This window comes from Lepisma saccharinum, chromosome 14 (assembly GCF_977018435.1).
Source record: "Lepisma saccharinum chromosome 14, izLepSacc3.1, whole genome shotgun sequence".
In the NCBI taxonomy this organism is placed as follows: Eukaryota; Metazoa; Arthropoda; class Insecta; order Zygentoma; family Lepismatidae; genus Lepisma; species Lepisma saccharinum.
In genome coordinates, this window is record NC_139242.1 from 34213983 (window position 1) to 34232365 (window position 18383).

Here is an 18383-nt window from a genome sequence, read left to right on the forward strand (position 1 = left end):
GAATAATGGGATTGGTGGAATATCAGAGTATGAAGATTTGATTTCTATACTGACTCACCCATAGGTTAGAAACTGGAGGAGGATATTTTGGTAATAGACAGAAGACTGGGACAATAGTTTCCAATATTCTTTTTCCAAAGTAAACCGATTATATTCACAAATGTGACTAATAAGGTAGTCTAACCAGTATTCATGTGTGGGTCGGTAAGGCCTATACCACCTATGGGTGCACGACTTTGGGGTGGTAAAATTGCTTTTCATTTGCTTTAAGCTAGTTTCATGAATAATAATTATTGTACTTCAATACCCGGTGGAGGCACATAGTGGTTCGGATAACACTTTAAACTGTAGGCCCAGTCCTGATGAGCCATGCTGTGCATAGAATAGACAAGTAGTGCATTTTGTCATATTTCATGTGGAAATGAAATGGTTCAAGTCGCGAACATCAGTGAATATGGTTTTATTTCATTTAATACTTGATTGCTAAGTGTATACTCAAAATCAGTTTTGAGGAAGTGATATTTCATAATAAACATTTCAGTTCTGGTTGAAAAACCCCTCTTGTGCTTTTCCAGTAACAATTTTAAAGTACAGAACTATGAACTTTAGAACTGTCTTCCCTTATTTTTATTTTGGAGACCCAAAACAAAATGCTTTTTAGGGGGTTTCACAACTGAAAAAATGCTTTTGGTTTGAAATCTTACAACAATCCTGAGCTATGTAAAGCCCATGTCCAGAGATGAGCTTTACTAATTTATCAATCTATTCCAGGGGAATTTTTCCATTGTTTTGTTCAGTGTTTCCAGGTAATTGCTACTATGGAAATTTTAGCGAGGGCTCGTACACTTATTGTTCCTTTCCTTTCATGCTAAAGGTTGTCTCATTTCCCCATACTTGCTCAAGTAATGGTGCAAATTAGCTACGTCAATTAACCACTAAACTAATTATTTTAGTTTTCCACATTTACATAAAATAGTCTGAGAAGGGCAGCAACACTTGAAATTCAAATTTGGTGGTAAATTACTTTTTGTGCATCATTCCACTATTCTGATAAACTGAAATAAGCAGACAATCTGTATAAAAAGATTTATAATTTACAATTTTACAATAGTAAATACAATGAAAAATGTATTGGCCTTCTGAGTTGTACATATATACATACATGCTCACTCGCATTCACACATGATAGTTGCACCTGCAACGTAAACTTTTACAGCATAAAAACAGCAACATTAACACTATTTCATAAAACATTTGTTGTACACTAAATATATATATATATATATATTATGTATAATATAGATGTCATGTAAAGTTCCTCGTGATTCTGATATGGACCGAGCGTGAATTTTGAATGAATCATCCATCATTCCACACCCATGGTTCAGATAATGGCATATGTAAAATTGTCATAAATATTATGGAGGTGGTGGAGGTCTCGTTGGCAGAATGGACGGATCATCTATTTTGCATTCTTCATCCCAGTCAATTGGAATAATGTGATCTATGAGCTGCAAAAACTTGTCGAGGGGGCAATGATGGTCACATCCAGGCATCGTCAGTGGATATGGATCTCGAGTTGTATCATTCCGTAAGAATATCTGGAAAGAAATGAGATGAACGTTGAAACTTACTTTGGACAAAGTTCCATAAAATGGGAGAAGAGAGACTAAATTTATAAGGGGCATTCCATGTCAAAAGTGCACCTGAATCTAATTTTTTTATAATTAAATGAAATGCTGTAACTTTATTCTATTTTGTGAGTCAACAATCTAAAATTGCCATTTGGATTAAAAAAAAAATCAAGTATTATACATAAGTTAGAAAGTAGAAGTTATTTTACATATTGTTCGTTCATTTTAACTTTTTAATTTACTTTCGGTTTATAATTGTGTCCGACCCATGACACCAAAGAGCCATTAATTTTTCATTTAACTTACAAAATTTCCCCCTCAATTCTAGAATATTCAAACGTCAATTGCCTTCTCTCTTTGTCTTAAATAATTTATTTTCATGATTTGAATATTCAGAGAAATTAAAATAAATTTCTTATTAAGTCAAGAGGCAGTGCTCCATCTGTCCCACCCGCGACACAATTGTTCACTTATAGCTATAAATCTGGGAAATTATTCTAAGGGCATTTATGTTGAATCAACAGTATTTAGTTTCATAATTCATTGCACAGAAACTGTTAGAAAAATTTTGCTTCACACACTGTTAAATAGTGACTTTAATGTCGAGAATGTATAGTCTGTGTGTCCCACCCGTGACAATGGAATCCCTCATAACTACTTGTAAGTGTAACAAATTATGCCCATACCTAGTAGCTAAAGGAAGCTAAGGCCTGTTTGTTGAAATTGCTTCTATTTGTGTGCATGTTTTGTGAACGGGTGAAAAAATAGTCAGGTTTTTCATTTTAGTCTGTAGTTTGTCACTTTTTATGTAGGAAATGGTCAGTAAAGTCTTTATTTAAATTACTCCAGTGTATGAATATGAACTCCTGCTGCAAGGAGTGGAGAAACCAATGGTAGAAGAGAATGCATGTAAAAGCTTTGCGAAAAATGAGAGAGAAACAAAGTAAAAGTGAAGACAAACTTTATGTTACAGAATTTATATTTGTTCTCATATTTAATATTTTTAGAAGTGAAAATATTTACCTTATTTTTTACTAAATAATAACCTGTGTTAATATTCATAACACTATTTGTGTTCAATAAAAACCAGATAGCATGTGCAACTATTTTTCTTTTTTACAGTTGTATAATGCTAATTTACCAATAGGCTGTAAGTCCATTAATCAGTCATGTCAGTAATCCAGTATTTGGTCAGTTATTTTTACCCTTTGACTATTTTCGACCCCTGTGTAAATAACAGGATGTTAAGATGCTTTTCATTCCTAGTGGTTTATTAATTATCAGAACGATCTGCAAGTTGAGGGATCCTCCCAGATAGCACATAAGCTTGTGGCAAGCTTGCGATAGCTTCCTTTTAGCTTGTCAAAGCAAGCTTGACATGGCAAGCTCGACATAAGCCTGATGCATGTGATAACTAGCTTGATAGGATGAATTTTTTAACAATAGAGACACCCATTTAATATAACAATAGAGATACTTATTAAACATAAACAGTAATGACAAAATGAAATAAAACCGAAATACAGTGGAATAAATTCCAGTGCGAATAAAGCACCAAAGCTTTTATTCCATGCGGCATACGTAGATGGCAGTGCGACTCAAATGTTAAACAAACATAAGTTTTGGTAACATCAGTAAGGATAATGTTGATTGTAATTGGTGAAAAAATGTGTTTTATTATCCTTCGAAAGGTGTGTGAATATTGAAGTTGCAACGAAGATCAGAAAATAAAATGTGGTGAATAAAAGTGAAACTCCCATGATAAATATTTTTATCCCAGACTATATAATCAGGAGCTAAAGATCATAAAGCCACGTCAGTGCGTCGAGAGAAAACCCCCTTGGAACATTCGCTGTGACTGTAATTTCAGTACGTTTGGAACGGACGACTGGAGGTAATTGCAGTCTATACAGTGGTTTGGTGTTTCCGAGGTACATTGTTGAACGCCTTGCTGCGAAGGGATATCTAGCTCGAACAACACTTTTCAGGTGGCCGCAACTAGGTTGTAGCCCCAAACTTTCAACGGTGGAGCTCTGGTCACCAGTAACTAATCCTCCAGGGCACAGTACTTAGAGGTATCAATACTGCTTATTTTGAAGCAAACCGTGTTTTGCAACCCACGCTTGCAACACGTGCTTGTACAGGAGCAACCTGTGTTTGCCACCCAGTAATATCTGGAGCAAACTGTGCACGCAATTCCCGTTTGCAGCACTTGTAACTCTGTTTCTCATTGTTGTTTCCGCCTTGTTGATTTTAAGTATCGGTAGGTCTCCTCCCTGTGTTCACCATGCATAAAGGGCTCCCCCAACAAGTTGGGGGTGCACACGCTCGAGACAGGAACATACAAAAACAAGACCGAGGAAAATCAAGAAGCACTTCAGCTGATTCAAAGACAGCTAGGGATCGCTCTCGATCCCCTCTTCAACAACAAAAGAAGCAAAAATACCACGAACAAACACGCAATCCAAAGTTAAATCCCAGAGATACCACACAAATTGATGGCCAAACTGAAGAAAATTCCACTGTCTACAACTTCCTACTACAAAATTACGACCCCAAGTACAGAACTCCTAAGTTGCTCCTTCAACAATTACAAAAATACCTCCCCCGAGCACAAGTAGAACAAATTATATTCACCAGAAATGGCATCATTATAAAATCCAGAGATCCGCAATTTCTATCCACTTTGAGAAACAAAGTTTCGTTCGAAATCTTTGGACCACAGGCTGCTCTATCCCAACTGACACCCAAAACTGCCAAACAAACACCACCCCCAAACAAACCACCTCACATGTCAGTCGTTATTAAAGGCGTAGATCCAGAACTTGCTGACCAAGAAGTACTAGAAGAACTACGTTTGGAAGGGCATGAAGTTATAAAATGCGTTCGAATCCAAAACAACAACGGACCAACTTACCTGATGCGAGTAATAACAGATTGTTCCAGCACAATCGATCGCTTACTTCATGAAGGGGCTTATATATATCGCCAACGACACAGGGTTGAACCATCGCATTCAAGGGCACCTCTTCCGTTACGATGTGAACGCTGCCAGAAATACAACGCCCACACTACGGCAAATTGCCCCGAAACACCTATCTGTGGCTATTGTTCTGGCCAACACACGACTAAAGAGTGCACAAATCTGAATGCACCACCCAAATGTAACACGTGCGAACAGGCTCATCCCTCATATAGTTACCGCTGTGCTACACGCCCAAACCCCGAAGCCTCACGCCCTGACCTAACTGTACCATTAAGAACTATGGACTCTACAACTCCACCACAGAACTCTCTGAAACAACCAGTGACTGTTGAAGACCTACTTAGATTTCAAACATTAACCCTACAAAATATCCACCCATTTCTACGCCAACATATATTACAACAGATAGTACAGACAGCTAAGACTCTTTTTCGTGTCCACCTGTTCGCTACATATTCTGGTCCACATGTACATTTTCAAATTGTACCACTGGAAACTGAAGTTTAGAAACCTAACTGTTATTCATACAATTATGGCGGGATATATACAATATAATTTCCTATTTATGAACATCCGTTCTCTACCGAAACATAAAGCTATATTCCAGGAACTACTCCTGGAAGAAGACATTCATTTCTTTGCACTGAATGAAACCCGTATCCCCAAAGCCACACCCCTTTACATACCCAGGTATTCCTTACTACATACACCTGGTCCTACAACGGCGCAACGATTATGTGGTGGAGTAGCCCTAGGGATCAAGCCAAAATTTCCCTATAGAACAAATATATTACCACCTCAATTTCCATACCAAGAATATTCTATTGCCACACTTTATCTCAAAAGTATAAATGTGACATTGGCTACTGTATATATACGACCCACTAGCCCTCTACCTACGGACTTCTTTCTTTATATCGCTTCTACATACCGTCACTACTTCATACTAGCTGATATTAATATACATAGTCGAACAAATGCAGAACGAACAGCTTTCCACACTACCATCGATAACAATACTACAGGTATATTTCAAGATTTACCATCTGCAACTCGTCCAGAGAGTAACACAACCCCCGATGTAGTTTTTGTATCACCTTCCTTAGCTGACAAAATGAACATAGAAGTCCTAGCACCGATAGGAAGTGATCATGCACCAATTAAAATAACTCTACCAGTGCACCACTATACTCAACACAAACAGGTTCCTCCAAAGCGGATCTATGATTATAATAGAGCAAACTGGGAAGGTTATCGAGAAGATCTCTCCACTGTCTTTCAAAATTTCACCCCTCCAACGAACTCTAACGAGCTAGATAAGGCTGTAGAAAACATCACGTCAGAAGTCAAACAAGCAGCAAGTACACATATACCACAGATAACTGTGAACAGTTTTAAACCTAAACTACCACCTAAATACCTTCATCTAGTGACTGCATCACGTCGTGCCTATCGGGAATACGTACAAACAAGGAATCCTGAATGTCTGCGAGTTCACCGTCAATGGATAAGAACTGTCCATAACTACATAAAGGCACACAAACAACGTCAGTGGATCGACACTTGCAATCACCTTGATGCTGAAAGCCATCCTAGCAAATTCTGGAAACGATTTCATATGCTTACAGGAAAACATACAAGTACTACGTATCCTCTTCTCTCACAACAACAAGCTCTTACAAATGATTATGAAAAGGCAAATGAATTTGCACAAATTCTCCAAGACACATTTACTCCTCCGCTTCCGCTTGCTCCTAATAGCAGATTAGAATCTCAAATAACAAGTAAGGTACATCCTGAAAATAGACAACTGCAACCCAGTTCTCATCATGCTATCAACGCAAATCACCCTCTTACTACTTTAATTACCACAGATGATATAACAAACGCAGTCCGAAACAAAAGAAACACTGCCCCAGGGTTTGACTCCATAACATATGTTTTGATAAAGAAAGCTCCACTAGCAATGTTGTCATTTCTCGCCTTGATATACAACTTAATCCTTCGCACTGGATATTACCCTGTCGAATGGAAAGTCTCGAAAGTACTCATGTTTCCGAAACCTGATAAAGATCGTACAGATCCAAAATGCTATAGACCTATACAACTAACATCAATACTCAGCAAAATCCTTGAAAAAATTTTAGTCCGCCGATTACATTCTCACTTATTGTCAAATAATTTTCTCCCGATACACCAAGCCGGATTTAGGCCACACTTTAGCGTCTTGGATAACCTACTAAGACTCTCAAATCGAATCTACAACCAGTACAATACATCTAAACCCTCTTGTTTAATACTATTCGATCTTGAAAAGGCATTCGATAAAGTGTGGCACACCGGCCTCATATATAAACTGCATAAGTTTCGCCTTCCTCTCTGTTACATTCGTTTAATTTTCAACTTTCTTACCAACCGAATGGCATAAGTAACAATAAATAACAATATGTCTCACCCTATCTTCTTGAACGCCGGAGTACCGCAAGGATCGGTTTTATCTCCACTGCTCTACTTACTTTATGTCGCAGATATGCCTACATTCTCTCAGGTATCAACATACCAATACGCTGATGATACAGCTCTACTGGCTTGTGGTTCTACAATTCAAGCAATAAATCGCATTATGCAACCAGCTATTAATGTATTTCAACGATGGTGCGACACTTGGAGACTCACCATCAATAGCGCAAAAACTCAAGCCATAATATTTCTTCCTACAGGATGTCGCTCACGGATACAAAGAAATCCAAGTATGTTAGATCTTAAGATCCGTGGCACACGCATAATTCCTACCAACAGTGTTAAATATCTTGGTGTCATATTTGACACAAAACTAACATGGACACCACACCTGCAGAACATCAAAAAGAAAGCCAAAAACAGACTACAGCTGATGAAGAGACTTGTCGGCACGAATTGGGGACTTCGAGCAAACATCCTCCTAAATACCTATTTGGCCTTTCTTCGGCCCGTACTTACGTATGGACATACAGCATGGCTCTCAGCAGAGGACTCGTTCTATGAACGACTACAAATCATAGAGAGACATGCATGTCGACTGGCATACAGAATCAAACTACCAAGTCCAACTCGACTCTTATACACACGAATAAGTTTTCCACATATAACACTTCACCTAGAGGCATTGCGAAAAGAATATATAAATAACAGGATGAACAAAGAACACCCACCGTTGGTTCACACAATCCGTGAAGATGCAATACACGACTGTTACCCGTACAGATTGTATACTCCACTACAACATCTTTTAAATCTGTATACTCTGACCATCGGGCCCAGACATCCTGATTATGAACTATACACCATTCATCATCCACCACAATTACGACCACATTTATACCCTTCATATTGCAACTAATAATCAAACTACAAGAAAGGGTATTTATTTACTAACATAAGAATGAAAGTAGGGTGTTATATAATATAACAATGAAAATCCAAGGTCATTTCAAGACCAGGTTAGTGTTCATTTCATAATCCCAAAAATAGAAAAAGTGCACTTAGCCTATCTATTATTATTATTATATATTTAAAAGTATCAGCACGTACCGAAGAGAGGGACATAACCCTCTAAACGGATGAACGGAAAAAAAAAAAAAAAAAAAAAAAAAAATCATAAAGCCACGTCAGTGCGTCGAGAGAAAACCCCCTTGGAACATTCGCTGTGACTGTAATTTCAGTACGTTTGAAACGGACGACTGGAGGTAATTGCAGTCTACACAGTGGTTTGGTGTTTCCGAGGTACATTGTTGAACGCCTTGCTGCGAAGGGATATCTAGCTCGAACGACACTTTTCAGGTGGCAACAACTAGGTTGTAGCCCCAAACTTTCAACGGTGGAGCTCTGGTCACAGTACTTAGAGGTATCAATACTGCTTATTTTGAAGCAAACCGTGTTTTGCAACACGTGCTTGTACAGGAGCAACCTGTGTTTGCCACCCGGTTATATCTGGAGCAAACTGTGCACGCAATTCTCGTTTGCAGCACTTTGTACTCTGCTTAATTAGAAGCAAACTGTGCTACAATCCTCGTTTGCAGCACTTTGTTCTACACTTATTTTGCACTCTGTTTATTTTGAAGCAAATTGTTCTACAATTCTCGTTTGCAGCTCTTTGTTCTTTACTTATTTTGCACTTAGTTTATTTTGAAGCAAACTGTGCTACAATCCTCGTTTGCAGCACATTATAATCAGCTTATTTTGAAGCAAACAGTGTTTGCAATTCTCGTTTGCAACACTTGTAACTCTGTTTCTCATTGTTGTTTCCGCCTTGTTGATTTTAAGATAAGTATTGGTAGGTCTCCTCCCTTTGTTCACCATGCATAAAGGGCTCCCCCAACAAGTTGGGGGTGCACACGCTCGAGACAGGAACTTACAAAAACAAAACCGAGGAAATTCAAGAAGCACCTCAGCTGATTCAAAGACAGCTAGGGATCGCTCTCGATCCCCTCTCCAACAACAAAAGAAGCAAAAATACCACAAACAAACACGCAATCCAAAGTTAAATCCCAGAGATACCACACAAATTGATGGCCGAACTGAAGAAAATTCCACTGTCTACAACTTCCTACTACAAAATTACGACCCCAAGTACAGAACTCCTAAGTTGCTCCTTCAACAGTTACAAAAATACCTCCCCCGAGCACAAGTAGAACAAATTATATTCACCAGAAATGGCATCATTATAAAATCCAGAGATCCGCAATTTCTATCCACTTTGAGAAACAAAGTTTCGTTCGAAATTTTTGGACCACAGGCTGCTCTATCCCAACTGACACCCAAAACTGCCAAACAATCACCACCCCCAAACAAACCACCTCACATGTCAGTCGTTATTAAAGGCGTAGATCCAGAACTCGCTGACCAAGAAGTATTAGAAGAACTACGTTTGGAAGGGCATGAAGTTATAAAATGCGTTCGAATCAAAAACAACAACGGACCAACTTACCTGATGCGAGTAATAACAGATTGTTCCAGCACAATCGATCGCTTACTTCATGAAGGGGCTTATATATATCGCCAATGACACAGGGTTGAACCATCACATTCAAGGGCACCTCTTCCGTTACGATGTGAACGCTGCCAGAAATACAACGTCCACACTACGGCAAATTGCCCCGAAACACCTATCTGTGGCTATTGTTCTGGCCAACACACGACTAAAGAGTGCACAAATCTGAATGCACCACCCAAATGTAACACGTGCAAACAGGCTCATCCCTCATATAGTTACCGTTGTGCTGCACGTCCAAACCCCGAAGCCTCACGCCCTGACCTATAGTGGAACCACAAGGAAAGAAACCTGCGCAGACCCCATCGCGCTGGCGGGTGGGGGAAAAAGACAGGAGGAAGAAGCCTTCAGAGTCGCCAACGTCAGTGTTGCCAGAACTATTGATTTCTCGGTAGGATTCCATAATAAACTATTGCTATGGCACCTCCGACGGCCAGCTCAAAAACACGTTTCCTGCTCATCTTCACTTGAACATGGAGGGGAGATGTGGAGTGGAACTCCACTCAGCCCTGAAAAGTGCTGTTTGAACTGTGAAATTATGTCAAACGCTACTCAATTGTGCTAGGACATTATTTTATTACTTTTACTACATTACTATTTTTAGATGGCTGTATTTTATCCCACCCTAAACTCTATTTTTATTTTAGTTATTTTACGTCGCTTTTGTGCCTCTACGGGTAAGTACGACAATATGGATGAATGAAAAACTGATGAAATGGATGAAGTGACACAAACACCGTGAAACATCCTTGCGTTACGAGGTAGAAACACTGACTTCGTAGCGTGGGCAAATTATGTTATACATGTATGTGTTTGTGGGTGTGTGTGTGTATTTCTAGCAGATGGGGAGGATGGGTGGCACCCTAGCATAAGCGTTGCTATCTTGAATTATTGAGGAAGACATGCTGTCTAATTCACCAAATATATTTCACATACGTAATGCATTTTTTCATTATGGTGCAGGACGCGTGCCCACCCCTATCGATAGCTGCACACGAACACCATCAGAAGGCAAATTGATTTGTTATTGTTAGCATTCGACTTGAAAGATTGTGGAAAATCGCCGACAACGAAAGGCGGCACGTTAGCTTCATCTGTGAACACAACTTTCTACCATTTCCTGTCATAAAAATTCCTCGCGATAATAGAGGCATCCCAACCCCTTGTGTCGATGCTGAGAAAGGGCAAATTTGAGGGTGTTTTCCACGCACCCTCTAACCGGAAAATGCGGAAGAGATGAAAGATGTTGGTCGGTTCCTTCGGGCGGTTTACTTTCTTTTGTTTGAAACATGTCCACTCCTGAAATGGAGATCTTCGGTATATTTTCGCCAAACACAGGGTGCTGGGTTTAGCACCATTGTTACAAAAGTATCTGTGACGTTTACACCGTAAACAATGCGCGCCACTCCCCTTGCCCCCCCCAGTGCGCACAACTATGCCGCCCTCCCCCCCCCCCAAGAACGTCGTTCATCCTCTTCTATTAGATCATCGGATTTTGTAGCAGAACTTCTGGTTTCCAAGGAACAATCTCCCGAATTTTACAAATCTGACCTGGCAACACTGCCCCGAACACCGATAACGGCAGGGAAGTTGCGCGAACGCTTTGGACGGAAGGTTTTTTTCCTTGTGGTCGAGCTATAACTGTACCATTAAGAACTATGGACTCTACAACTCCACCACAGAACTCTCTGAAACAACCAGTGACTGTTGAAGATCTACTTAGATTTCAAACATTAACCCTACAAAATATCCACCCATTTCTACGCCAACATATATTACAACAGATAGTACAGACAGCTAAGACTCTTTTTCGTGTCCACCTGTTCGCTACATATTCTGGTCCACATGTACATTTTCAAATTGTACCACTGGAAACTGAAGTTTAGAAACCTAACTGTTATTTATATAATTATGGCGGGCTATATACAATATAATTTCCTATTTATGAACATCCGTTCTCTACCGAAACATAAAGCTATATTCCAGGAACTTCTCCTGGAAGAAGACATTCATTTCTTTGCACTGAATGAAACCCGTATCCCCAAAGCCACACCCCTTTACATACCCAGGTATTCCTTGCTACATACACCTGGTCCTACAACGGCGCAACGATTATGTGGTGGAGTAGCCCTAGGGATCAAGCCAAAATTTCCCTATAGAACAAATATATTACCACCTCAATTTCCATACCAAGAATATTCTATTGCCACACTTTATCTCAAAAATATAAATGTGACATTGGCTACTGTATATATACGACCCACTAGCCCTCTACATACAGACTTCTTTCTTTATATCGCTTCTACATACCGTCACTACTTCATACTAGCTGATATTAATATACATAGTCGAACAAATGCAGAACGAACAACTTTCCACACTACCATCGATAACAATACTACAGGTATATTTCAAGATTTACCATCTGCAACTCGTCCAGAGAGTAACACAACCCCCGATGTAGTTTTTGTGTCACCTTCCTTAGCTGACAAAATTAACATAGAAGTCCTTGCACCGATAGGAAGTGATCATGCACCAATTAAAATAACTCTACCAGTGCACCACTATACTCAACACAAACAGGTTCCTCCAAAGCGGATCTACAATTATAACAGAGCAAATTGGGAAGGTTATCGAGAAGATCTCTCCACTATCTTTCAAAATCTCACCCCTCCAACGAACTCTGACGAATTAGATAAGGCTGTAGAAAACATCACGTCAGAAGTCAAACAAGCAGCAAGCACACATATACCACAGATAACTGTGAACAGTTTTAAACCTAAACTACCACCTAAATACCTTCATCTAGTAACTGCATCACGTCGTGCCTATCGGGAATACGTACAAACAAGGAATCCTGAATGTCTGCGAGTTCACCGCCAATGGATAAGAACTGTCCATAACTACATAAAGGCACACAAACAGCGTCAGTGGATCGACACTTGCAATCACCTTGATGCTGAAAGCCATCCTAGTAAATTCTGGAAACGATTTCATATGCTTACAGGAAAACATACAAGTACTACGTATCCTCTTCTTTCACAACAACAAGCTCTTACAAATGATTACGAAAAGGCAAATGAATTTGCACAGATTCTCCAAGACACATTTACTCCTCCACTTCCGCTTGCCCCTAATAGCAGATTAGAATCTCAAATAACAAGGAAGGTACATCCTGAAAATAGACAACTGCAACCCAGTCCTCATCATACTATCAACGCAAATCACCCTCTTACTACTTTAATCACCACAGATGATATAACAAACGCAGTCCGCAACAAAAGAAACACTGCCCCAGGGTTTGATTCCATCACATATGTCTTGATAAAGAAAGCTCCACTAGCAATGTTGTCATTTCTCGCCTTGATATACAACTTAATCCTTCGCACTGGATATTACCCTGTCGAATGGAAAGTGTCGAAGGTACTCATGTTTCCGAAGCCTGATAAAGATCGTACAGACCCAAAATGCTATAGACCTATACAACTAACGTCAACACTCAGCAAAATCCTTGAAAAAAATTTAGTCCGCCGATTACATTCTCACTTATTGTCAAATAATTATCTCCCGATACACCAAGTCGGATTTAGGCCACACTTTAGCGTCTTGGATAACCTACTAAGACTCTCAAATCGAATCTACAACCAGTACAATACATCTAAACCCTCTTGTTTAATACTATTCGATCTTGAAAAGGCATTCGATAAAGTGTGGCACACCGGCCTCATATATAAACTGCATACGTTTCGCCTTCCTTTCTGTTACATTCGATTAATTTTCAACTTTCTTATCAACCGAATGGCATATGTAACAATAAATAACAATCTGTCTCACCCTATCTTCCTGAACGCCGGAGTACCGCAAGGATCGGTATTATCTCCATTGCTCTACTTACTTTATGTCGCAGATATGCCAACATTCTCTCAGGTGTCAACATACCAATACGCTGATGATACAGCTCTACTGGCTTGTGGTTCTACAATTCAAGCAATAAATCGCATTATGCAACCAGCTATTAATGTATTTCAACGATGGTGCGACACTTGGAGACTCACCATCAATAGTGCAAAAACTCAAGCCATAATATTTCTTCCTACTGGATGTCGTTCAAGGGTACAAAGAAATCCACGTATGTTAGATCTTAAGATCCGTGGCACACGCATAATTCCTACCAACAGCGTCAAATATCTTGGTGTCATATTTGACACAAAACTAACATGGACACCACACTTGCAGAACATCAAAAAGAAAGCCAAAAACAGACTACAGCTGATGAAGAGACTTGTCGGCACGAATTGGGGACTTCGAGCAAACATCCTCCTAAATACCTATATGGCCTTTCTTCGGCCCGTACTTACGTATGGACATACAGCATGGCTCTCAGCAGAGGACTCGTTCTATGAACGACTACAAATCATAGAGAGACATGCATGTCGACTGGCATACAGAATCAAACTACCAAGTCCAACTCGACTCTTATACACACGAATAAGTTTTCCACATATAACACTTCACCTAGAGGCATTGCGAAAAGAATATATAAATAACAGGATGGACAAAGAACACCCACCGCTGGTTCACACAATCCGTGAAGATGCAATACACGACTGTTACCCATACAGATTGTATACTCCATTACAACATCTTTTAACTCTGTATACTCTGACCATCGGGCCCAAACATCCTGATTATGAACTATACACCATTCATCATCCACCACAATTACGACCACATTTATACCCTTCATATTGCAACTAATAATCAAACTACAAGAAAGGGTATTTATTTACTAACATAAGAATGAAAGTAGGGTGTAATATAATATAGCAATAAAAATCCAAGGTCATTTCAAGACTAGGTTAATGTTCATTTCATAATCCCAAAAATAGAAAAAAGTGCACTTAGCCTATCTATTATTATTATTATATATTTATAAGTATCTAGCACGTACCGAAGAGAGGGACAGAACCCTCTAAACGGATGACCGGGGGAAAAAAAGAAAAAAAAGGAAAATCATAAAGCACACAAAAACGATCCAAGGAGGGAGTCCCTGGTGTGGTGGATACCAAGCCACGCCAGGGGATTACAGAAGACGTCGCCTAGTTGTGGAACCTGTGCCTAGATGTCGGACAAGCAGAAGATTTCATTAGACGACCGCATTCCTTCCGGTGTGTTGTTCATCTCTTCAGCCATGGGTACCGAAGGAAGACGCGACTGGTCAGACGAGGTCGAGATGGAAGAGAACTTATCAACAGAGACTGCCAACCATTATGGCACGCTAGAAGCCCAGATGACTCCACATTTCCAAGATCTGAAATCCAGAAATATCGGCGCCATCCCTCGGCATCATCCCTACCCAAGAGGTGGTTTTAGTGGTGGCCTGAACCCCAGACCAGTGAGTAGGCTAGATTTTGAAGAATCTCGCAAGAGAGAACGTCAACAGTCGATTTCCAGTGCAGACCAAGATACCAACTTCGATGGTTTTCAGTTAGTGAATCCAATGAAAGCTGCGAAGCCTAGTCAACCTGTGCCGCATGCTGCCTCAGTGCCAGTGTCCAACGAATATCAGCTTCTTCAGATTTATACCAAGGACTCTGATTCTATGGCAGGAACATCTGCCACCAACGGACATCAAGATGGAATTGAATTCGCGGGTGAAACAACTTCGTCCAATCGCAAGATACCTCCGATATTTATTTACAATGTATCATCCCCGCACACATTTGTGGCTACGCTGTACAATATTCTGAAATCCGAACCGCGAATTCAATATACAGCTAGCTGTATCCGAGTTCACTGTCAAACAACTGCTGACTTCGAATCTCTCGAACGCAACCTCACCACCAAGAAGATTGAATTTGCAAGTGCACCGGTTCGACAAAATCGTCCCCTGAAGGTCGTAATCAGGCAATTACCTATCGACGTGCCCTATGATACTTTCTTTGCGGAGTTGGCAAAGAAAGGCTACGATGTACAAAATGTACAACGCATGACGCAGAGGGACCAAAAAACTCACGTCCGGAAGCAAATACCTCTGTATCTGGTCACGCTTCGCAGGAACGAAAAGTCTGCTGACATCTATACAGAAGAGTACCTTTCGTATTATCGGATCAAGATTCTGGCATATCGACCACCCAGCATCCTACAATGCCACCGATGTCAGCGCCTGGGCCACAACCAAAGTACCTGTGCAGCTCGACCACGTTGTGTGAAATGTGGAAGTGGCCACCTTACCGCAGATTGTCCAAAGAAGGACAGAGAAACACCTGCAGTCTGCTGTAATTGTAAGGAAAATCACCCGGCGAATTAGCGTGGTTGCCAATACTTCACCGCCATGGCGAAACGGCAAACAGTACAACCGACGCAGTCTACACGCGCGTCGAATGCGAATACAGAGTCCTTGACCACTCCAGCCGTAACCACCTCTCAGGATGGCACCAGCTATGCAAATATCGTGAGTAGTGTTGCAGAAAACAGACGACGACAACGTCCTAAGGCTAATGAAGAAAACGAAGAAGATGTGGGTTCCATACTAAAATCTCTACTGGACATGGTTAATAAAATGCACTTCGAGAAGATATTGAAGCACATTAATAGAGGACTCCAGCGAATGTCACGCGCTACAACCAGCATGAACTATGTCACGATCGTTCTGCAAACACTCATTCAAATGCAAAGTGATGGGTGCTTTTAATCGCAACGGACTTCTATGTCAGATAAATCTGCTTGTTTTTAATGCAAATGGCATCGAAAAACAGATCTTATTGCTTCAACATTATTTATACTCACGGAATATAGATGTCGATCTTATCTATGAGTCTTATCTTAAACCTCATATCACATGGACAGTTCCCAATTACAAAATATTCCGAGAAGATCGTATTGGTCGTCGCAAGGGAGGTCTGCTAATACTTGTTAAACGTGGCCTCACTGCTATCAAGATACCAGTTCCACCTTTAGCTTCGTTGGAAGCCTTGGCGGTGAAGCTCCATGCACCAAATGAAGACCTAGTTGTCATTTCAGCATATAAGCCTCCACAAGAAGTTCTGGCCACCAACGATTTCCTTGTACTTGAAACACTTGGCGATAGAATTGTACTGGGGGGGGGGGCGATTTGAACGCCAAACACGGTGACTGGCATTCTATCACCTCCAACACAGCCGGGAACGCTTTGGCTGGTTTAATGGATCAGCTGGCTTTTTCCATGTCTGCTCCTCACGAACCGACGCATTATCCACGCAATGGAAGTCGCCCCGATGTGCTAGATGTCATCCTGACCAAAGATGTCGGCCTCAGCACTATGCCATTTGTAACTTGGGACCTCGATTCCGATCATCTCCCTGTCGCTGCTTCCATCGGATACGGTTTATATCGACATCAGTTCCGCACCTTACGAGAAGCTATCACTGATTGGACTCTCTTTACCGCTCGTGTCCACAATTCCGTTGACCTAACTATTCCGTTGTCATCATCTGCAGACATCGACAGGGGTGTTACTATCTTCACCAACGTCATCGCAGATTCCTGGCGCCAATCCACGACATTCACCAGAGATCCACTCTCTACTCAGGCTACTCCAGTTTTGTACATATTAACACGACTTGTGCGTTGGGCGCGCCGACGATGGCATCGCTCCAGATCGCCCATCCACCGGGGAGACTGGATGCTCCTTCAGCGTCACCTTCACAATACTTACACCGTGAACGAATCCACCAATGGGATCGCAAACTTGGCCAACTGACAGAGCTTGATCCTACATTTTGGAAGATTGCTCGTAACTTAAATCAACGTCAACAGCCTACTATGACGGCCATTAATAGCCCTGCAGGTCCAATTATGGATCCCCAGAGGCAGGCTGAGCTTCTAGCCGATCATTTTTACGATCAGTTTCAACCAAACAATGATCTCCATGACGCTGTTACAGAACAGATCGTCGATGCTGCTTTCCAACGTCTTCAACGCCAGCCTTCGTCATTGGATGTTCCACCTGTCTCGCCTCGCGAGGTGGCAAATGCAACGCGGAAATTGAAAAACAACTCTGCTGCCGGCTTAGACGGGATACCGCCAGCTGCACTGAAGGATCTGTCCCGTAAGGGCTACGTCTTTTTGGCGAAGTTATTTACAAACATCCTGAAGCTTGGTTACTTCCCACTTCAGTGGAAATTGGCAAAACTCATCGTACTACCAAAGCCTGGAAAGGATCCACAAAATGCCAGCAATTACCGTCCCATCAGTTTGTTTCTCATGTTAGCAAGCTATTTGAACGAGTTATGCTACGACGACTTCATGAGATCATAAAAGCTAACCATCTGCTTCCAGATCACCAATTTGGTTTTCGCCGTTCCCATGGGAATAACGAACAACTTGTTCGCGTCGTTGACTATGTAGCGATTCGTCTTGATTGGAAGCGCCGAGCATTAGGATTATTTTTAGATGTACAAAAGGCGTTCGATCGAGTTTGGCATGCTGGACCCCTGTATAAACTGCGACGAATGAGGTTTCCACTCAGCTATATAAAGGTCATAGCCAGCTTTCTATCTAACCGAAGTTTCATTACGTCCATAAATGGGCAGAAATCGACGCTAAGACTGGTCCGTGCAGGGGTACCTCAAGGATCGGTGATTTCTCCGATACTTTACTCTTTGTATACTGCAGATGCACCCACCCCAGACAAAGGGATAATTGCCACATACGCAGACGACACTGCACTATTCACTACCGCCAAACGTGTGCA

General features: G+C 41.0%; 1 protein-coding gene across 1 annotated transcript in view; it reads right to left on the reverse strand.

Annotated features, from left to right (window-relative positions):
- Positions 1-1084: 1084 nt before the first annotated feature.
- LOC145998471 (prostatic acid phosphatase-like) overlaps positions 1085-18383 on the reverse strand; it is a 102506-nt gene continuing 85207 nt past the window's right edge. Inside the window, exon 7 of the mRNA XM_083134883.1 lies at positions 1085-1601. Coding sequence (XP_082991009.1) covers positions 1419-1601 — 183 coding nt within the window. The 3' untranslated portion in view covers positions 1085-1418. The remainder of the gene's footprint in view (positions 1602-18383) is intronic.